General features: G+C 46.9%; 1 protein-coding gene across 2 annotated transcripts in view; it reads right to left on the minus strand.

The window, feature by feature from the left end:
• TMEM132C (transmembrane protein 132C) overlaps positions 1 to 23,535 on the minus strand; it is a 268,800-nt gene that overhangs the window by 174,738 nt on the left and 70,527 nt on the right. The window contains exons 1-2 of one of the 2 annotated variants that reach the window (XM_083476415.1): positions 9,989 to 10,058; positions 2,089 to 2,977 (exon numbers count right to left, since the gene is read on the minus strand). In XM_083476415.1, coding sequence (XP_083332541.1) covers positions 2,089 to 2,977; positions 9,989 to 10,031 — 932 coding nt within the window. In that variant the 5' untranslated portion in view covers positions 10,032 to 10,058. Of the gene's footprint in view, positions 1 to 2,088; positions 2,978 to 9,988; positions 10,059 to 23,535 lie in introns of those variants that run through there. The other variant, XM_083476414.1, reaches the window with a different exon arrangement.

Below are 23,535 nucleotides of genomic sequence, written 5' to 3' on the forward strand. Positions count from 1 at the left end.
CAAGGGCAGCAACATAATGGTAAATTTTGAAGCTGCTTATTTTGGAGGTGCTTTGCATGATAGCTCCTATGACTATGCCCCCAAGGAGAGTCTGAAATGCAGGCAGCTCTCCCTCCCCTATCTATATATCCACACACACATACAGTATATACCACAGTACCCAATTTATTAGTATCATCATGAGTGCAATCTTATGCATAGTGTCTTTGGAGTAAATTCCACTGAACTCAGTGCTGCACAAAGCACATTGACCTTTCAACCAAATAAGGACTTTGGCAAGCTAAAAATAAAATTGTTTGCTTTTAATTAGGAATGAAAACAACCTTGCAAAGAAGTGCAATCATTTAAACCATTAGTGGGAACCAGGGACACCTTCAAAGAAAAGGAAGGGGGTATCCAACCTCTGCTTGATCATTTTTTCCCTTTTTCACTGCCTTCTTCAATGCTAAGCTGCCACAAACAAACTTGAAAGCCTTGTTATCACCATATTTGGTCAACAGAGCAGGCGAGGCCCATCAGTTACCCAGGCGTTCCAGCAGAAGATGTCTTTACCCCTGCTCTGAAAAGTATCCCAGAGCTGCATTCGTATTCACCTACATCAGGGTTTTTGGGCTAGAAAGCCACTTCCGCAATCAAACAAGGAGGTGGGGTTGCAGGCGTATTGCCCCTTCCCCACAGTCGCGGGGGCTGGCTTCAGCCCCCACGATACCTAGGGAATCCCCGCCTGTGTCATACCCCGGGCCAGCCAATCGGCTGGCTCCGGGGGCGGGGCCTCGGCTATTTAAACCTGCCGCCGCCGAGGTTCCTCCTCTTTTCCTCTGCTGCTGCAGCTGATCCGGTTTTCCCGCCCAGCCCACCCCCTTTTTAGGTTAGGTTTCTGACGTTGCTATGAACTCCGGTTGGTCACCGTCAAGGGGCCTGGTAGGAATTTTCCCAAATGGCAGATTGGCTCCAGCCATTTGGTTTTCGCCTACCTCGTAGCGAACCATCACAACTCTTCGGTATTGACGGTTAGGCATTGGTGGGGGTACTGTCCTATTGTTATGCAAATGAAGGGGGAAGGAGTGCCATCACCTTCCCCAAACAAGGGTAGTCCGGTAAAGGATTCCGGGGGGCATGGCCTTGTCCTAAGCCTAGGGAGGTGTGGGCCCACAGCACGCCCCCATGCGGTGACGCCCGAGGGAGGACCTAGTTGACGTGCCTCAGCAGGACCCCTCCCTCTGGTGATTAACCCTTCCGGCCTCTAGCTGGTTAGTAGTTAGGACCAATGCCTAATCCAATACCGCTCAATTCCTGTAATCAATAAAGCTGTGGCCTAATTCGACCCATTAACCTGAATTCTTGTGTCTTGTGTCTTTATTTCCTCGGGGGGAGGCGGGAACTCGCCACACAAACCACAGCCACGGGTCAAGATTCAGGCGTGCCAACTCACTAACTGGCCCTGGCTGTGACAGTCTACAAACTGGAAGCAACAATAGCAAGATCATAACCCTTCAACTCTCTTTTAGAAATTATTTTCTGTTTCTAGCCTCCGGAGGGCTATCTGCCCCAAAAAGCTATTTCCCTGCTCTCCACTATGATCAGTCCTGCATTAATGTAATTCATATAAGCTTGAGACATAAATATGTTCGTGTGTGGAATCCTTGGGGAAACCTTCAGTTGCCTAAAGCACTGGAAGAGCAGTTGTGACCTTTATCGCAAACATCCCTTGACTGTAAAGAATAGAAATCAAAGGTAAAATACATAAATAAAGCTTGCCCAATATTTTTGGTTAAAGTTATTTCATCTGGGATGCAGAAACCTAGGAAGATGTCTCGTGCAGAGTCAGGCCATTGGTCCATGTAGCTCTACACTGTCTCCACTGACTGACAGTGGCTTCCTGGGTTTCAGATGAAGCACATTCCCAGTCCTACCTGGAGATTCCAAGGATTGAACCTGGGACCTTCTGCGTGCTCTGCCACTTGGCTACTGCCTTTCCCCCAATCTAAGCTTGCCAGTGTCAGCAGAGAGCAGCCAGCTGAAAAGCCAACCCACCCGCCAATCACACCCAGCAACACAACACAGAGCAGACATGCAAACTCATTATACCTCAGGATGAATTGGTCCACGGTGATGTTGGTGGTGACCGTCACCAAAGCGCTCACAACTTCTCCTTGTCTGATGGGTTTCGCTGGCAACCAGATGACGACGTTGCTATCCAGCCACAGCTCTGTCAGCTGAGAGCTCTCCGGGGTCCTGTAGAGAGTGATGGAACCAATTCTCTGCAAGTGGGACATGGTTTCCCCTGAACCTTCCTTCCCTGGGCGGATGGCGTTCCCCTTACGGATGTCTTCCGAAGTACACTCGGTATTTTCATCTGCAGGCTGAATGGTGTAATAAAGCTCCACTGAGCTCCCTTCGGACTGATTGGATGCTTTTTTGCGGCCGGTGACAACCGTTGCTGGGTTAAACCAGGTGGGCTGAAGTTCCAGGTCAGCCACACACAAGCCCAGGTGACCCTTCAATCTGCAGCTGCCCCGAACCTCCCGCGTTTCCCGAAAGGCAAAGACTCGCATGCAAGGCAGCTGCTCTGTCATGCTGTAGTCATCCCAATCTCTTCCCACAATGTAAAAAAGAACTTGGACTTTGGGCCTGGTCAAATAGACCTTTTCACTCATGATGTACGCTTTCAGCTTCCAATTGAACGTAAATTTGTTGGTGGATCCAAAAAAGCTTGAGGTCATCAGCAGGTCCTGGGGCACAGCCTGTTCCACAGAGAAGGGCCCATAACTAGCATTGATCACAGGGGTCTTCTTGGCTTTGTAGGTGAAGAAGGTCTCCATCCGAGATTGCAAACTGGAGTTCCGCATGAACTCCTGGTTAGTTTCTTTGAGGAAAAACGAACTCTCGGTGCTGGAGATCTGATATCTTACAGGTAGATATGTTGGCAGAGAGGAAAACTTCTGAACATTGTCTGAGGCCCCACGGCCAATGGTCACTGTTGGCAAAGAAGGAGGCAAAAAACAAAGAACAAGATGGGTCAGATGAGACAATGCCCAGTTAACTATTTGTGCAAGAAAGCTTGAGTTTGGTTCAGGGCCCAATTTTGTGTCCTTGATCACTCCATGCCCAACATGATCTGAGGCCTGAATGGAATTAGGGACCTTGCAACCTGCTAAGGTTGGCTGTTGTGGGGGCGGGGGAAGAGATTACTGGACTACATCACCTCCCATTCTCTGTCTCCACTCCCCACCACATGCTTCATATCCCCTCCCTGACAGATCCAGAGCAGCCTAGGTGACTCTGACCCCATCCAGTGCAACCTAGAGCTGCCTCAACCCACTCTGGACAAATCCTGGATCAGCCCAATTCAGTTTGGGGTCTGGGATATCTCCTGACCAGATGCAGTTATGGCTGCAAATGAAGTTTTATCAATCAGTGTCTCAGGGGTGGAGAAGTATCAGGAGTGGGGAACATCATGTCCAGGGGCCAGATGCAGACCTCAACTTTTCTCTACCTGGCCCCCTGGACTCTCTTGAGGCAACATGTTCTCTCTCCAGATCATAACGTGCTCTGCACCCTCCTTGAATGTACCTCTTCCTTCCTGAATTTGTCCAATCTCCCATTTCAACTATCTAAGCCAGGGGTTATCATTATATCTTGTGGCAGCGGATTTGATTAAAAAATGCCCTATGTGATGAATAACTTTCCTTTGTCTGAACATAAGAAGAGCCCTGCTGGATCAGATCAAAGGTCCATCTAGCGCAGCATCCTGTTTTCACAGCAGCTAACCAGATGCCTCTGGGAAGCCTGCAAGCAAGACCTGAACATAACAGCATTCTCCCCCCTTGTGATCACCACCAAATGGTATTCTGAAACATGCTGCCCCCAGCAGCACAGGTAAAACATAGCCATCGTGCTGATAGCCATTAATAACCTCCCACTCCATAAATTAGTCTTATCCCCTTTTAAAGCCATTCAAGTTGGTGGCCATTACTACACTTAGTAGGCTCAAATTCCACAGTTTATCTATGCCCTGTGTGAAAGCTCTTTCTGTTGTCTGTCCTGAATCTTTTATTATGACCCAAATCTACCATCAGGCAAATTATTACTGAGCTGAAATAAACTGGATTTGTCATAGTCTTGCATCTTGGAGCATGGTTGCTATCATCATCATACCTTTTATTGGCATCACATACAAACATCACATATCCCTTCTGCCCTTAAGGTCTTCAACGGCAACATTAGCTCAATTGCTCTATGGTATTCCAGTCTGGCTGCCAGGGTTTACCCAGTTGGTAGAACGAGCGCAGGCAGCTTTCCTCTTCAAGATTATTTACTGTCCCACGCTGTGTACCCTATGCAGCCTTATGTCTAGAGGGAGGTCAACACAAGGTAGAGACTGTCGCCTGGTTGCTATTAGAGACTAGCAATGCTGGGAACTTGCAGAGGCCCAGAGAGCTGCAAGGCCTGGAAACGATGCCTTATGAGGAACGGCTAAGGGAGCTGGGCATGTTTAGCCTGGAGAAGAGGAGGTTAAGGGGAGATATGATAGCCATGTTCAAATATATAAAAGGATGTCACATAGAGGAGGGAGAAAGGTTGTTTTCTGCTGCTCCAGAGAAGCGGACACGGAGCAATGGATCCAAACTACAAGAAAGAAGATTCCACCTAAACATTAGGAAGAACTTCCTGACAGTAAGAGCTGTTCGACAGTGGAATTTGCTGCCAAGGAGTGTGGTGGATTCTCCTTCTTTGGAGGTCTTTAAGCAGAGGCTTGACAACCATATGTCAGGAGTGCTCTGATGGTGTTTCCTGCTTGGCAGGGGGTTGGACTCGATGGCCCTTGTGGTCTCTTCCAACTCTATGATTCTATGATTCTATCTCACTTGTACTGGTTGGGGCAGGGTGGCACTGCTCCCCTGGCCCCCCATCCCCATTGTCACAGTGACAAACCAGAGGAAGACGGGAAGAAGCAAAGGGCAGCATAGTGCAAACACACCGGCAAAGCAAATGCAGCCCTCCTACTGGTGTGTTTGAACCTTGCCAATCTTGCTGCCAACTCATCCCTCCTTCTCACCTTTCTAGCACACCACAGTGATGGCAGTGACAGAACATAGGAAGCTGTCATTTCATTGGTCCATCTTGGCTCTCCAGAGTTCCCGGAAGAGAGTTTCCCCCAGCTCTACCTGGAGATGCCAGGGATTGAACCTGCAAAAAAATCTGCAAAGCAGATGCTCTACCACTGAGTCATGGCTCAGATATGGATCTTGACATCTCAGGTTTAGTTTTGCTCATTTTTTGCATTTTTTTTTTAAACAGAAGATTTTAGCTGTTTAATAACCCGCTAAGACTTAATCTTATGATTTACAGGTTGCAAATTCTCAGTTCCGCTGCCATTGAAAAGACAGCCAGATTCATCAATATTCTACCAAGGCATTGCAACACGAACGCATCAGCACCCGCCTGCCTTTGTACAAGCACGGAACTAGGTGGGATGCTAGCAAGTGAAAAGCAATAAAGGGAGATACTTTCTTCTGATGAGGCAGGGATAGGAAAATAGCAATGAGTGCCACAACTCCAGAATGTTAATTTAAGGTGATGGACCTTCATATTTAATTCATGTTGGAGAGATAGGTGGCAGGATTTGTTCCTTCCAAATGAGCAAACTGCCATTAAGAGCCAGAAAATGCAATAGGAAATAGTAATAGCAATCAAACAAGAATAGAATATATATTTTGATTTTGCAAGACATGGGGAGCTGGGGGATGCTGAAATTCACACACCTGTCCCCAGCAACCATTGGACACCTTAATCAGCAACCTCTCTTGGCTTCTGGGATTTGAGTAAACAATGCCCACACAATTTCTAGCATTTCGTCATAGACATAAGGACTATGATTCTTTTTTTATTTAAAAGAAACTGAATGGTAAAGCCAGCATCCACAGGAATTTGAATCCTGAACCCAGCACCTCCATGACAACACCACCCTCACAAAAAGCAACAACAACACACCCCTAAGGATAGGATTCAAAACAATGTACAGATATTTCTACACCGGCTGAATCCATGTCCACCTCCAATTTAAAAATCCAGAGTTCTAGCCATCAGGTTCCAATGGGAACACAAAGGCTTCTATAGCTCTCCCTTTGTCAGAGGCCCAATGTCCAGCCTGAGGATGCTGAAGCTGCAGTGGTTTACCACACAGGGCAGGCACATAAAAAGCCAAAGGTTCCTGACAGTAGATATTCTTGACAGTTAATCAGACCTTTTCATTTAAAGGCTTAGGCACAGCATGATCCTTACTTAACCCTGATTGCACAGAGGTCACGGATGAGATATCAAGCAGGGCCCAGACAGAGCCATGAAGTCTAAGCATCCCGAAGACCTTTTTATTAAATTCCTCTGGGCTAGACTCTAATATCTTGGTTGGGTGCTTATTACCGGCCCGCTGCCGTGAAGCGAAAATTGCAACCCCTGTAATAAAGGGGATTTTCTATTTTCACCCTCCCCTGCAGGGATGCTTCGCCATCCATCGATGTTTCGGGAGCCTTTACTGACACAGATCAAATGCTGGAAATCTGTGGACAAAGCCACATGAGCCCTTTGTGCTGAAATAAGCTCTACACAAAGGTAACCCAAATGCAGTGACCAAAATAGTTTTGTTGGGGTGTGTGGGAAGGTGGGATTAAATGTGCCTACAGAGATATGACGGCATTCTGAAATGTAGTCCACTTGCAAGTTCCAATGGGTAGAAGTCAGTTAATTCCTACTCACAGCCGACCTGATAAAATTAATTGAGCTAAGTTAGTTGTGCCCATTACTTTCAATAAGTCTGCTCTGAGTAGGAGAAGCATTGAATGCCACCCAATGTTTTCAAAGAATTTGAAAGGTCTCATTGTAACCCAACCTTGTGATAATTCTGGTGAGAGGAGCTTTTCTTCGGTAGTAGTGTCCTAATCTCCCCCAAGGACTTAGAACTCAAACTGTTACCATGACTGGAGGTCATGGTTCATTGGTGAATCCAGTATAGTGTCCCAGCATAGTTCTATAGGCTGCAAACAGGCAAATCAAGGCAGAGTATAATGAACACAGCCAGGCTTTAGCTAAGACATTGATCCAAGTTTTCTAAACCAGACAGATGGGAAGTTGCCTGCTCCTGATGGGGTTACACTCCCTCTGAAGGAATGGGTACACCTGGCTTGAGAGCAGTACATGTGAAAAGGATCTAGGAGTCTTGGTTGACCACAAACTTGACATGAGCCAACAGTGTGACGCGGCAGCTAAAAAAGCCAATGCAATTCTGGGCTGCATCAATAGGAGTATAGCATCTAGATCAAGGGAAGTAATAGTGCCACTGTATTCTGCTTTGGTCAGACCTCACCTGGAGTACTGTGTCCAGTTCTGGGCACCACAGTTCAAGAAGGACACTGACAAACTGGAACGTGTCCAGAGGAGGGCAACCAAAATGGTCAAAGGCTGGGAAACGATGCCTTATGAGGAACGGCTAAGGGAGCTGGGCATGTTTAGCCTGGAGAAGAGGAGGTTAAGGGGTGATATGATAGCCATGTTCAAATATATAAAAGGATGTCACATAGAGGAGGGAGAAAGGTTGTTTTCTGCTGCTCCAGAGAAGCGGATACGGAGTAATGGATCCAAACTACAAGAAAGAAGATTCCACCTAAACATTAGGAAGAACTTCCTGACAGTAAGAGCTGTTCGACAGTGGAATTTGCTGCCAAGGAGTGTGGTGGAGTCTCCTACTTTGGAGGTCTTTAAGCAGAGGCTTGACAACTATATGTCAGGAGTGCTCTGATGGTGTTTCCTGCTTGGCAGGGGGTTGGACTCGATGGCCCTTGTGGTCTCTTCCAACTCTATGATTCTATGATTCTATGGTACACATTTTGGGGGTACTTCTGGACCCATTACTGCTGTTTAAGGCTCAGGTGGCCACAGTGGCACAGAGTGACTTCCACCAGTTTTGGCTGGTGGCCCAGCTGCACCCCTCTCTAGACAGGGATAGCCTAACATTCGTTGTCTATGCCCTGGTAACCCCTTGGTTAGATTACGACAATGTTTAATATATGGGGCTGCCTCTGAAGACAGTTCAGAAACTTCAGCTGGTGCAGAATTCAGCGGCTCACCAGGGCAAGATGGTTTGAGCATGTAATGCCAATTCTGGCCCGACTACACTGGCTGCCAATTAGTTTCCTGGCCCAATTCAAAGTGCTGGTTTTGACCTATAAAGCCTTAAGCAGCTCAGGGCTGCAGTACCTTAAGGACCACCTCTCTCCATATGAACAGACCCAGACCCTGCAATCATCATCTGACATGCCTCCTCCATGAGGGATTTGGAGGGTGGCAACACAAAAATGGGCCTTTTCTGCAGTAGCTCCCTGCTTGTGGAATGCTCTCCCCAAGGAGAAATCATCATCATCATTAAGTAGAAGGGTAAAGTTTGGGTACTCATCATCTTATAGATATAAGGACTCAACTGAATTTTGCAGTTTGTCAGAAAAACTCCTCCTGTTTTGCAGAGCTCTCCTGGGTCCTGAAATGACCAAATTTGACCAGCTACCTTGAACCAGTGCTGTGCTATTTGCTTCATGCTTCCTGCCACTGGCTGACCTTTGCTCCAGGCTGAATTTCCCCAGATCTTGCTCAGGATTCCATCGGCACTTGTACCAGCAGAAATAAGAGGTCTCATCTGACAAAGACGGAATCAGATTTCATACATTACAGAGATGAATCACTGTATATCAGGGATGTAGTGTGACATTCATGATTATGCATACAGCAGCAGTGAGGAGACTGGGGAGTGTATGTGAACACTGTGAAGTGTCTTCCTGCACCCTTGAAATCCCTGCAAACAGACACATGCACACATACCTTTTGTGGCATAAGAGCAGGGAGGACATTTTTGCTCAGTCCTATCAAATACAGATCCATTTCAAAAAAGGACAGACCCTGGACAGTCTAATCCAGAATAGGTGTGTTGAGATTGAGATTGAATCCTGACAAGACAGAAGTACTGTTTCTGGGGGATAGGAGGCGGGCAGGTGTGGGGGATTCCCTGGTCCTGAATGGGGTAACTGTGCCCCTGAAGGACCAGGTGCGCAGCCTGGGAGTCATTTTGGACTCACAGCTGTCCATGGAGGCACAGGTTAAATCCGTGTCCAGGGCAGCTGTGTACCAGCTCCATCTGGTACGTAGGCTGAGACCCTATCTGCCCGCGGACTGCCTCGCCAGAGTGGTGCATGCTCTGGTTATCTCCCGCTTGGACTACTGCAATGCGCTCTACGTGGGGCTACCTTTGAAGGTGACCCGGAAACTACAACTAATCCAGAATGCAGCAGCCAGACTGGTGACTGGGAATGGCTGCCGAGACCATATAACACCGGTCTTGAAAGACCTACATTGGCTCCCATTACGTTTCCGAGCACAATTCAAAGTGTTGGTGCTGACCTTTAAAGCCCTAAACGGCATCGGTCCAGTATACCTGAAGGAGCGTCTCCACCTCCATCGTTCTACCCGGACACTGAGGTCCAGCACCGAGGGCCTTCTGGCGGTTCCCTCACTGCGAGAAGCCAAGTTACAGGGAACCAGGCAGAGGGCCTTCTCGGTAGTGGCGCCCTCCCTGTGGAACGCCCTCCCACCAGATGTCAAAGAGAACAACAACTACCAGACTTTTAGAAGACATCTGAAGGCAGCCCTGTTTAGGGAAGCTTTTAATGTTTGATGTATCATAGTATTTTAATATTCTTTTGGAAGCCGCCCAGAGTGGCTGGGGAAACCCAGCCAGATGGGCGGGGTATAAATAATAAATTAATATTATTATTATATTATTATATGTGTGAAGAACCTAAATCAGATGCCTCAAACTTCCCATCTACTTTAACACATTTCAATGTGTCTGTTAACTTCACCAAGATCAGAAGTGGTCATGTCAGCCCTGTAAGAGTCAATGTGCTTTATTTATTTGTTTGTTTTCAACATAACCTTCACCAACCTTTACAGCTTCCTCCATCAGGAGGCAGCTTCTGTAAGGTCATCGACCGGCAGGATAGGAGAGGTTCACAGGTTTCAATCACAAGAATCCCACAAGGTCTATAGCCAGCTTGCACATCATTTGTGAGAATTAGCCAGGAGGTGAAGAGAAAGACAGGCCAGTGGGATGAAAGGGCACGAGTATATCCAGAGTTGGAAAAAAAAGAGGGCTATTCGGAGTAAAAGGCCAAATTCTCCTTGCAATACATAAATCAGAGTCAGCGCCCTGTCATGGAACGTTAAATCAATCCATGATACTTTTCTAAGATAGTAGTGGTCAGTCCAACCTCCTCCCACCATTAGACATTAAAGTGCATTTAAGAAGAATGAACAGGAAACAACCTTCCACTCTCAACACTTAAACTTCCACATTTCCTGCATAATTCTTTTGAGAGTCCACACTGGTATGGTTGAAGCTTCCACTGCTTCCACTGATCCCATGCGTCTGAACAACAGAATCACATTGAATGAGTAGATTGCTCTAAGGGACCCCAGAGCTTGAACTGAGAAGCTCTGTGACCTTCTAGTGGGTCATGACCTGATTCAAGGTGGATTGAAAAAGCAGCACTATCACAATGCAAATATATGCTAACGGGTTAAGAAATGGGTCTCCAATTACATGCTTGGTTTAAAAGTGGGTTCCAGGTCTGAAAAGGTTGAAGACTACTGCTCTAGATGTTGCTGCACTCCAATTCCCATAAAGATGATGAGAGTTGGGCTCCAACAGCATCTGGGAGGCTACAGATTCACTATCCCTGGGGGGGGGGGCTACCTATGGGAAGAATCATAGCTCATTGGTAGACCAGACGTTTCTCTTATTGAAGCATGGATGGGAAACAGGAGTTGAGGTGCTCAAGGCAAGCAGGCACCTGTGCCACTGACATGCTTTGTCTTTAGAAGACTCCAGGTCCAATCCCTGGCATCTCCGTTAAAAGGACTAGAGCCATTAGTCCACCTAGACCAATACTAACTTATCCATTGCATTAGCAAAGCTCTTTCCCAGCCTTTCAACCTCATATGCCTTTTAACTGTCAAGAATTGAACCTAGGACCTTCTGCATGCAAAGCACATATCCTGACACTGAGAGGCAGACCCGTCACTTTCTGATTGTTGTGGCCAGTGACACAGATGTCAGTCACCCTTGGACTCATCAGTTTCTGCTTCTCTTCCACCAAACTCCTCTTTTAAAGGTGGGCTTACGCACATAAGAAGCCACTTTATACCAAGGAAAACTGAGTGGAGGCTGGTGCACATTGGGACTGGTGGGGTGGAAGGTCTACAGTAGACGGCACCAGAGCCAGTGGCAGACAAGGCCAACTAATGGTAAGTTCTACAAGGGTGACAATAAGGAAGCTGAGAGCCACTGCCACCCCCAGGACTTAATGCAAATATAAAGGCAGTGGAGGCTGGTCCATCAGCGTACATGACATACTGCCCCACCAAACTTAGTCTACTCTCAGCTAGCCCCCACCTGCCTGCCTTCTTACCTACAATCACTCCTCGGGATGGCTCTAGCTGCCAGCTTCTTCCTCCTCCTTAGTCTCCATGTTGTCCTTGTAGAAGTAAGAAGGGAGGAGGATGGGGATGAAAGTGGAATTATTTGGCTCTGCCTCTCACTGACTCCACCTCCAGCTGGCCTTCCTACACTCCACCCTACCAGTTCCAACAATCATCAGCCACCACTGCTCCAGAATCAATGAGAGAACCACCAGCAGGAAAATGTATCCCTCTGAGCCTTGCAAGGTTGTAGGACAATAGCTTGTCACCTGTGATTAAGGAGACCTGCAGGTTGAGGGCAGGGGAGGCTCTGTCAGAGTGATGCTCAGCGCCACTGCTGTTTATGTCTCCTGCTACTTTATATGCTCCACCAAGTTAATACAAATAAAATAGGTCATGCCTTTATGATATAGGGGTGGGTGGGGGAGAGAAATAATGCAGAAGTTTCCTAATTAGGACTGCATTGTTCTGATGTTTCCCCTGTCAGGCTGCTCCTTTAATGCATTGTTTCTTTGTGTTAGGCCAGCTAATTAAAGAGGGGGAGGAGAGACGGGGAAAGCAAATCCTGGATCCGATGTCATTCCCCCCCTCCTTTCTTTCCTTAATGGCAATGAATTTTTCTCCCCCTTTCAATTAGGGCCACCACCATTAATGGATTGCTCTGCTGAATTAATAGCTCAGAGGCAGTATAAAAATAGAACCCATTTTAATCAGAAGCAAGGACCATGACCCTGCCATTGCCATCATGGAAACACCAACACCGGCTATACTTGAAGGTGCTTCCAGCAAAAAGCTCCACGTCTCTAAGGATCTCCAGGCAGAGAATTGAAAACCAGGCTTTTGTGCCCTCCTTTTCTGTGGCATTTTTGCAGCTGGTCACAAGAGGCAGCAGCTGCTGCTGTTGCACTGTCCACTGCACTTGGGTGTCACCAGTGCTGCTGGCCAGAAGGAGGTACTGCAGCTACTAACTTAGAGTTGTGGGTGTCATAATAGGGCTACGTTTCAGAGCTGCAGCTAGCTTAAGGGGACTGACTACTAGGCCATGGGTAGGCAAACTAAGGCCCGGGAGCCGGAGCCGGCCCAATTGCCTTCTAAATCTGGCCCACAGACGGTCCAGGAATCAGCGTGTTTTTACATGAGTTGAATGTGTGCTTTTATTTAAAATGGGTTATTTGTGGGGCATAGGAATTTGTTCATTTCCCCCCCCTTCAAAATATAGTCCAGCCCCCCACAAGGTCTGAGGGGCTGTGGACTGGCCCCCTGCTGAAAAGGTTTGCTGATCCCTGGACTAGGCAAATCCAGCCTTATAAAAACTCAGATCTCCTAAATAGGAACACCATTTTTTTTTGAGAACATAGGATGTACCCTAAATCCAACATCCTGCTTTGCAGAAAAGTCAACCTCTGGAAAGCCAACAATGAGAGCATGGAAGCCAACACTCTGCCTGCTGTTCATCCCTGCCAACTGGAATTCACCCTGCCTTTAAGATAGCAGTCCTATTTAGCAGTTTGGGCTGGCCATTGATAGACCTTCTCCTTCACATTTTTTCCTCCTACCCTTTGAGTGTCACATAAGCCAGGATGCCCTGTCACACCCCTTCTAAGAATATACAACTTTCTAAGATTATACAATAATCTTCTATTTATACAATAACAATAATTAGGGATACATTTCAACAATGTCAATACAGATCTCCATTTGTTGACTTTCGGGTAGAGCTTCTATTTTCTGTGCACATGTATTGGCAAGTGGTTTGGAGCATTCTAGTATCTTCTTGCTGAATGACTCAAGTTGTGTCTTTCATGAAGTTTCATTGTACCTAACAGAAGTTGCACATAATGTGTGTTTTCAGTATTCCTAAATGCTTAGCTTTGGAGCATACAATGGCTAAACACCTCCTGATTCATACACATTGAGCAGCTCTAGGAAGCTGGAAACCGGGACCCTGCTACTGAAATAGTATTGGATCTTTGATCCCCCCCTCCCCTAGGACACCACACCACTGAACTAAACCTCCGTGGCTCAGTGGTTTGCCACAATGGCTCCGTTTTGCCAGATGCAAACACTGCCTTAAAATCAGTAGCCATGAAAACAGAGCTCCCCCGCTAACAAAACACTCTTGAGGCGTAAAATATCTAAGCAGGGAGTTTCCAGGAGCAAAGACCATTCAAATTCTAGACTGTAGTGATGACAGGTGGGAAAGAATCCATTTACCCTGGAGTAAAATCTGCAGCAGTGGCCCGTGTGCCCCAGCCTGTGGCCACCTCCCTATGGCACCATGTTTGTGGCTGAGCATCAAAGCCACAAGTTGCACCCACAGGGCCAAGTATCTGGGATGCTATTGAATGGTCGTTTGTGCCTCCCAGTCTGCCAATTATTAATTGCAGTCCTTTTATTTACTGGTAAACCTGTCATTCTCTCTGGTATTTAAACAACAACAAAATGTTTTGTAGCTGAAACCCAAATGAATTCTTTTGGAACCCAAAAGAATTGTAGTTGAAACATAACGCAGCAGCTATTAATGAGAAACTATTAACAGGCATTCCCCCCACCGCCCAGACTCTGCCACCCCTGTTCCACCCCTCAGAACGAGCCTTGGCAACCTGAGCTGATGCCTGAACTTTCACCTTTCTCTTGGCAAAGAACCAGACTAAGTCAACATCACTGGGCTGGTTTCCATTACCAGCTCCTGATTAACATACAGAAGAGTCATTTCTCCCCCTGCCCGCCTTCTTTCTTCCAAGCACCCAGCAGAACAGGAAAACTTCAGAAGAGGGGGCCTCCCGATTGATGTCTGACTTTGGAACTGAGCTCATAAAAAGAGAATAATTAAAACCAGGTTACCGGGGGGGGGGGGGCAGAGGACAGATTCTTCAGAACTGTTTTCCCCTCCTCTGCTGCTAACATTGCACTTCATCACAGCCTAAGAAAGGAAAGGCTGAAGGTTCTTTTGCATCCTGTCCAATGCTTAAAAATAATCATCTATCTGGACCTATCAGATATGGGAATTACTAACATGCAGCTGAATGAAATAAGCTGCTTTTTCTAGCACTTGGTGCACTGTTGACCCTCATGACAGGTCAAGTCAAGGGGCTTCTTGCATCTGCCCCCTAACCTCTTTGCTAGAATCATAATTCCTTGGTACAAATTGATGGTGCGGCCACATCTTAAATACTTTGCACTAGTCTAATTGCTCCACCTCAAAAACAATACTGCAGAACTGGAGGGGCAAAATTAAGGGGCCACTGAAGTGATCAAGGGGACAGAGATCCTTCCCTAGAAGGAATGGGGGAAATTTCACTTGGTTCTCATTTTTAAGCAAAGCTGACCTTATTTCATTGTTCTGAACTATTATGAGGATGGGAATGGAGTTAGCCTTCCAATTTTGCACATCCAATTTTGCAACACACAGGGACATACATAGGAAGCTTCCATGTACCAAGTCAGACCCTTGGGTCATCTAGCTCCATATCATCTACACCAGGCACGTTCAACAGGTAGATCATGTTCTATGGGTAGATCACCGGCTCCCCAAAGAAGCTTGACATTTTTGCCCTGCACCCCCCCCAAAGGGGGTTTCCTTCCTAAGAAAAACTCAGCAACTTTGACCTGAACCCCCCAAAAGGGGGTAGATCACTGCCAGTTTTTAACACTGTGAGTAGATCGCAATCTCTTGGGAGTTGGCCACCTCTGAGCTACACTGACTTGCAGTGGCTTTCCAGGTTTTCAGGCAGGGGATATTCCCAGCCCCACCTGGAGATACCAGGGATTGAACCAGAGGTCTTCTGCATGCAGAACAGATGTTCTACCACTGAGCTATGGCCTTTAAACACCTCTTAAGATCCACATCTTAATGGTCAAGATGTTGGACTTGAAACATTTACACACACACAAAGCATTTACACTTGATCTTAGCTAATTACTATTATTATACTACTGTTGATGCATGAATTACAGCAAAAGAATCCCTGACAGAAAAACCCACAATGAATGAGAGCCCATCACCTTCCAAGATAGCCCAATCCACTGTTGAGCAGCTCTTACCATCAGAAAGTTCTTCCTAATGTTCAGTTGGAATCTTCTTTTGTTGTCCAGTCCTCCCTTCTGGAGCAGCAAAAAAGAAGCTTGGCTCCACCCACTGATCTGCTTGTTTGTTTTAAAAGAGGTTGTCAGATTGAAGAGTCCTACTACAGTGGAGGCTGGTTTGTTAGGGCAAGTGGTCAACCTCAATTTGCCCTCACCAAGTCCCCATCTGTCTGCCTCTGTACTTACAGCCAGTCCTGGAGGTGACAGCTTCCTCCTCCTCCTTAGTCTTGCTCTTGTAGAACTCAGCAAGGAGAAGGAGGATGGGGACAAATCTGGAACAAGTTGGCTCTGTTTGTCATTGGCTCCAGCTCCACCTGTTAGTGGGGCTCCCTGAATTCTGCCCCCAGAAGCCTCAATGGGCACCAAGCACCACTGTCAGAGACAGAACCATGGAACTTCACACCACAGCCATCATCACAGTGGGTTCGATCTGGAATACCAAGAACATCAGATCTGGGCGAAACCTAAGCACAATTGCAAACAATGGCCTTAGATGTGGAACGACCTAATTTTCTTTCTTGGAACTTAGCAAAATAGAAATAAAAAATCCCAAGATATTCTTTTTCTGATTACTGAACAGAAGGTAGTCATTTATTTTGTGTTTTCAAACATGATCCTTTGTAGAATGTTTCTCCCCTCCCATTGTTCCCGCCAACGGTGATCTCATTTCATAGCATGCCTGCTCAGGCTGAATTGAAAGCAGAGATGCTCAGAGCTAAAGCGTCTGTTCCCATTTACTGTGGCTGCAGCAATGCAGGTAAAGGGAAACACTGGCTCGGGAAATCTTTCAGCTTGCTTTTTTTAACCATTTGGGAGACTGCGAAAGGAACTGCCACACACAGTGCTTGCAGGGTGCCTTGATGGTTCATGAGAACCCTTTGAAGTCATCCAGACTTCTATCCTGGATCTTCTCCCTCCAGAGAGATACAGGTCAGTGACAGGGCATAATAACATAGGATGAGCCTGCAGGATCAGGCCTGTGTCAATGGCCGTTATCCTGTTCTCACATTGGTTCAACCAGATGCCTATGGGAAGCCTGAAAACAGGACTCAGAAGAAGAAGAAGAGTTTGGATTTGATATCCCGCCTTTCACTCCCCTTCAGGAGTCTCAAAGCAGCTAACATTCTCCTTTCCCTTCCTCCCCCACAACAAACACTCTGTGAGGTGAGTGGGGCTGAGAGACTTCAGAGAAGTGGATTGGATTGGATTGGATTGATCTTTATTACGGCCATTGGCCCGTCACACGACAGTTTCCCATACCAACATAATGTACTTGAACCTCCAAATTTAAAACCGTCAAAACTTACAAAAAACAGACAAGAACCAAAGCAGAACAAAAACAAAAGACCAACATCATACAATCAGAGAAGTGTGACTAGCCCAAGGTCACCCAGCAGCTGCATGTGGAGGAGCGGAGACGCGAACCCGGTTCCCCAGATTACGAGACTACCGCTCTTAACCACTACACCACACTGGCTCTCAAGCACAAGAACTCTCCTCCTGTGCATTCCAGCAGCTGGTATTCAGAAGCATCAAGACCACCAACTGTGGGGGCAAAGCTAATAGCTATTGGTAGCCTTATCTTCCATGAGGGTATGTTTTGTGTGCAGAAGATCCCTGTTTCAATCTCTGGCATCACCAGGTAAAGCAAGGTAAAGGGACCCCTGACCATTAGGTCCAGTCATGACCGACTCTGGGGTTGTGGCGCTCATCTCGCTTTACAGGCCGAGGGAGCTGGTGTACAGCTTCCAGGTCATGTGGCCAGCATGCCTAAGCCGCTTCTGGCGAACCAGAGCAGTGCACAGAAACGCCGTTTACCTTCCTGCCGGAGCGGTACCTATTTATCTACTTGCACTTTGACGTGCTTTCGAACTGCTAGGTTGGCAGGAGCAGGGACCAAGCAACGGGAGCTCACCCCATCATGGGGATTTGAACCGCCAACCTTCTGATCAGCAAGTCCTAGGCTCTGTGGTTTAACCCACAGCGCCACCCATGTCCACCAGGTAGACTGACATAAATATCCCTGTCTGGAGCTCTACAAAGCCACAGTCAAATTGGTGTAAACCAGATGTGGGAAACCAAAAAACCCAGGGACTGAATGCGGCCTTTCAGGCCTCTTCTGCTCCTTATCCCCAAGCCATACCCCTATATGGCCCTGTGCTGTGCCCTCCTTGAGTGCTTTTGTCTGGGTGGCTTCCCATTGAGACATCTGGTTGTCCTCTATGAGAAATGGGTGCTGGACTAGATGGACCTTTGGTTCGATCCAGTATGGCTCTTCTTTAGCCATACCAGCTGGAGCTGATGGAAGTTGGGATCCAACAAGGTCAAGAGAGCCATAGGCTTCCTCATCACTGCAATCAATTGTTCTCATTTGGAGGAAGTGCAAACTTACTCCCACTTAAGCTACTAAGGACACGGGTGGCGCTGTGGTTTAAACCACTGAGCCTCTTGGGCTTGCCGATCGGAAGGTCGGCGGTTCGAATCCCCATGATGGAGTGAGCTCCCATTGCTCTGTCCCAACTTCTGCCAACCTAGCAGTTCGAAAGCACGCCAGTGGAAGTAGATAAATAGGTACCACTGTGGTGGGAAGCTAACGGCATTTTCGTGCCCTCTGGTTTCCGTCACTGTGTCTCGTTGCGGCAGAAGCAGTTTAGTTATGCTGGCCACATGGCCTGGAAAGCTGTTTGTGGATAAACACTGGCTCCCTTGGCCTGAAAGTGAGATGAGTGCCACAACCCCATAGTCACCTTTGACTGGACTTAACTGTCCAGGGATCTTTTACCTTTACCTACTTTTACTTAAGCTACTGAACTCCACTACTGGATCTTCCTGCCCATGTGCTGTGGGTGAATATAGCTTGTCTACATGCTCCCTTATATTTGCCAATAGATGCAATTGCTGTTGAAGCCTCACTCTTGCGACTTTAATGCTGGCAAGTAAGCAGTCGACTCCCCTCAGAGCCAGGAACTTTCTGCACTTGGACAATGGGCCACCAGGGGGAGCTGCTTGAGTGTCCCTTGCAGTTTTTATGCACCCCTCCATCCCACCCCATCTAACTGTTCAGGTTTCCATATCAAAATTTATCCCAAACAAGCCTCAAATCCCCAGGAAATCACAGGCATGAACATTCAAACACACAAACCATCAACACAACAGAATTCAAACAACAGAGAGGCATTCTCCATTTAATTCTGTTCCAGCATCTCTTCTTGGAGATTTACGCCAATCAGAGTATGTGGTGAATTTCTGAAAAACCATTCATCTGTGGTTTTCATCAACGACAGTGGTTTTGCTTTGATCATACTGGTTCTGGCTGTCCTGGAATGCACTACTGCAGGTGTACATGTTTGTGTTTGCCTGCTCTAGATTGTTACAATTTACATGCCTTTGTATTTGATGGTCAGAACAATGGTAGGCAGGACTGGACCACAGCTCAGTGGCAGGGCATCTGTGGTAGAACATCTGCCTAGCATGCAAAAAGGTCCCAGATTCAAACCAGTGGAGGCTGGTCCATTAGCCTGTCTGCCTGTGGCACAAGCTGTCAGATTACTTTATTCTCCTCCTCTTTCATCTCGCTGTTGCCTTTACAGAACTCATCAGGGAAGAGGCCAACTAGAAGCAGTTGGTTCTGTCTATTATTGACTTTGGCTCCACCATCTGTTGATCAGCTTTTTGACCTGCCAGTCCCAATGGGCACCAACCTCCACTGGCTCAGTCTCTGGTGTCTCCAGGAAGAACTTCAAAGAGCTCCTGCCTGAAAGCCATTGCCAGTCAGAGTAAAGGCAAAAGTAAAGGTAAACGACCCCTGGATGGTTAAGTCCAGTCCAGTCCAATTTGATTATGGGGTCAAATTCCATGTTCAGGTCGAGGGAGCCAGTGTTTGTCTGCAGACAGCTTTCCGGGTCATGTGGCCAGCATGATTAAACTGCTTCTGGCACAACAGGACACCGTGACAGAAGCCAGAGCACACAGAAATGCCGTTTACCTTCCCACCGCAGCAGTACCTATTTATCTACTCACACTGGTATGCTTTCAAACTGCTAGGTTGGCAGGAGCTGAAACAAAGCAAAAAGCAAGGGGAGCTCACCCCGTCACGGGGATTCGAACTGCTGGCTTTACGATTGGCAAGCCCAAGAGGCTCAGTGGTAGACAATACTGGACTAGGTGGACCAATGGTGTGACTCAGTGTGAATAAAAACTTCCTGTTTGCTTCTCATTGAGCAATTTAGTCAAGCCTTCTAACATGGCTTCTCTTATTTCCTCAAATAAAATACCTTGTGCCCTCCAGATCTTATAACCTACAACTCCCATCATTCCTGGCCACTGGCCATGCTGGCTAGGGCTGATGGGAACTGGAGTTCAAAACATACAGAGAGCAAAATGTTGGCTATCCTTGGGCTAGAGGCTTGCTTTGCAAAGCTGAAAGCTGAAAATGGTCCAGAAATCTGCAGGCAAGGGACAAGACTCCCAACAAGCCCTTCTGTGGCAACACCAAGCCTGCCTTTAAACCACAGAAACCTGACCATGCCAGGTCTTACACTGGTGAACTAATTGGCAAGGCTGCTTAAAATTCAACCATCTAACCTTTTTTTTTTTTTTAAAAAAAAAAATGTGCTCGGATCCTTAACACACACACACACACACACACACACACACACACACACTTACTTTCCCACATTATTTTCCAGCCATTTCTGACATTGCCTATGTAAGCATCTTGAAACACTTTTCTAAAAAGAAAGAAAAAACCCAAACACCCAACCCTCGCTTAATCAATATCAAGATTAAACCAATATGTTTCCAGGCTTGGATTGAGATCTGGCTCAGAGTTTGTGTAATGGAGGAGAAGAGAATGGAGCAATTTAACCACATCTGTGGAACAGAGCAAATAAAGGAAAGTTCAAAGAGGTTGGGTCCCCCCCCCCCTCTTTTTAAAGGACTAAAGTTTCAGATTTAAACACATATGCTTCAGAAATGCAAGGTCACATTTTAAATGTGTGTGGCATTTTGCTGATTAGTTTTTTATATAAAAAAGAGGTTATACAGTGGGGTGAAAGTACTGCTCTGTTGACTAGTCAAGGGCAAAAGGTCAAGCTTCTATTATTTCTAGGAGGCCTTGGTCAATCCAAAGGTTTTGTTATTCTAGCCAATTTGAGAGGCTGAAAGTTATAGCTCAGGAATTCTGAATCTGAACTACCACCAACATCATGATTATTTATAATGTAAATACAAACCTGCCTGGACATTAGGATAATCATCAAGGACATGCATGTGGGTGCCCCTTGTTAGAATTCCTGCTCCGTGATTGCAGTCATGGGATTTTTGTCTTTCACATGACGGTGTATGTTTTGACTCCACAGAGTGGGAAGTGATGGAGACAGGATGTTTGTGTTACTGTGTCCCGTGAAGTGGGACTATTGTCCTTTGTTCTTTCCTCTTTGCTATCTGATGCTAGAGAGAGAGGGAGCCATGTTGCAGTGCTCCGTGTGTGTTTATATGTAAATAAAGTAGATTAGCCAAAATGCTAAGTTGCCGAGGTCTGTTATGCAACTGCGAACACTCTGCGGATCCCTAAGTGTGCCGATTTCTGTTGGCATCGGTCGCTGTGATGTTCGGGCAGAAGAAAGCTTTTGAAGCTCCTGAACGATTGATGAGGAGGGAGGGAACATGCCAGTAGGGTATGTGCCTCTGCCAGGATCCTACTCGAGTGTAGGACAAGCTCCTGACACCCCCCTCCCACAACTGAGACAAGGGGGCTGGCTACTGGATGCCACATACAGAACCTTTTTGGTGGTGTCTTGACTATGGAACTCCTCTTTCAGGGACAGTGTATTGTTTTTGCATGTAGGTCAGATGTGGATGACCTTTGGTCCTCCAGATGTTGCTGAACTATAACTCCTTTTATCCCTACTCATTGCCTACATTTGCTGGTGTCAATGGGAGTTGTGGTTTAGAAACACCTACAGGGCAAAAGCTCGCCTGCACGACAGTGCCAGGTTAAACCCCAAGTATATCCAGGCATTGTGAAAATCCTGGTCAACTGCTGCCAGTTAGTGTAGACTAGGCATGGGGAACCTGAATGGGCCAGAGATGTCATTTTCCCCAAGCCCTGCTCGCCTACCCTGCCATATGGCATCAGGTGCAGGGCAGGTAAAGAAGATGACTGCAAGACCTGATTTCAGCAGGACCATTCTATGCAGTTCAAGTCCACCTGTCAATCAGGTTCAAGTCCACCTGTCAGGGGAAAGGGGAGGGTTTTTGGGGAGAGTGTGGGTTGCCAAGCTAACTTGCTTCCAAAGCTCTGTTGCACCTTTGCTTATCCATCTCTCTCTGGGCCTAATCTGCACAATTGCCCAGAGGCAGGGGTGCCTCTTTGCAGGCGTATTGGCACCAGCAGAGCTAATAATAGTAATAATAGTAATAATAATAATAATAATAATAATAATAATAATAATATTTATACCCCACCCATCTGGCTGGGCTTCCCCAGCCACTCTGGGTGGCTTCCAACAAAATATTAAAATACAGTAATGCATCAAACATTAAGAGCTTCCCTAAACAGGGCTGCCTTCAGATGTCTTCTAAAAGTCTGGTAGTTGTTCTTCTCTTTGACATCTGGTGGGAGGGTGTTCCACAGGGCAGGTGCCACTACTGAGAAGGCCTTCTGCCTGGTTCCCTGCAACTTGGCTTCTTGCAGCGAGGGAACAACCAGAAGGTCCTCAGCGCAGTGTCCAGGTAGAACGATGGGGGTGCTTCCACTGATATGCCCACCCAACCCTGAGCCTGCCCTCACTGTGCCCTTCCATCCACAGGTAAATGGCAGTGGCACCCCTGCCAGGAGGCTATTGCCAAAAGGAATAACTGCTTCATTTTCTCACACCTGTCGTTGCTCAGGAAGGGCCCTTGCAAGGCTGTGGTGGGTGATGCCAGGTGGCCTAGCCATAACTACCTCTGGTACCTTCCCTGCTTAAAACCAATTCACCTCTTCCCCACTCCTCTGTATTCTTCCATACCGTATTCCACTAGGCTTTTTTTTAGCAAATAAATAAATAAGAGCATTCTGAACAAGAGGGAGCTACCAACATCTCTAACAGTGCCTCCTCAACAGTTCTCTTGATTAGCCCTAATGTTTTGACACAAGCTTTTTATTTATTTATTCCTATTTATTTTTTACTGTCTTTTTCCCCCTTAACAGGGCACAGAAAAAGCAAACATTGCATTAGCCCATTAAGGATGGAAGAGCTGGATAAATACCCTGCTGCTTTGTTCCCAGCACTTTCCTTAATACACTCCTCTTGAAAATCACATTTCGCAGCCTCAAGAAGGCAGGCTAGGTTAATGCAGACTGTTAAGACAGGAGTGGAGACATATTCAAGGCCAGCTCACGGCAGCAAGATCGGTAGAATAGGGCAAATTGCTACTTTAAGTGCTCAGTAACAGGGAGTTGCCCAAAACTCAGGTTTTTGTTGTTGTTACCATTGCTGGACAGATCGTGAAGCTGAGGCTCCAAACCTTTGGCCACCTCATGAGAAGAGAAGACTCCCTGGAAAAGACCCTGGTGTTGGGAAAGATGGAGGGCACAAGGAGAAGGGGACGACAGAGGACAAGATGGTTGGACAGTGTTCTCGAAGCTACAAACGTGAGTCTGACCAAACTGCGGGAGGCAGTGGAAGACAGGAGTGCCTGGCGTGCTCTGGTCCATGGGGTCATGAAGAGTCAGACACGACTAAACGACTAAACAACAACAACCATTGCTGTTGTTATATTCACACCTTGCTTCCACCATGGAGCTCAATTGTCCCCAGGTTGTCTCCCATCCAGGCCCTGATCTTCTTACCTTCAGTAAGCAGGGCCTATCCAAGACATTTTGTTGCCTGAGGCAATGATCAAGCTGATGCCCCACACCATCTATGAAAGCTGATTGAA

This window comes from Podarcis liolepis (assembly GCF_965112155.1).
Source record: "Podarcis liolepis genome assembly, chromosome: 15".
Lineage (NCBI taxonomy): Eukaryota > Metazoa > Chordata > Lepidosauria > Squamata > Lacertidae > Podarcis > Podarcis liolepis.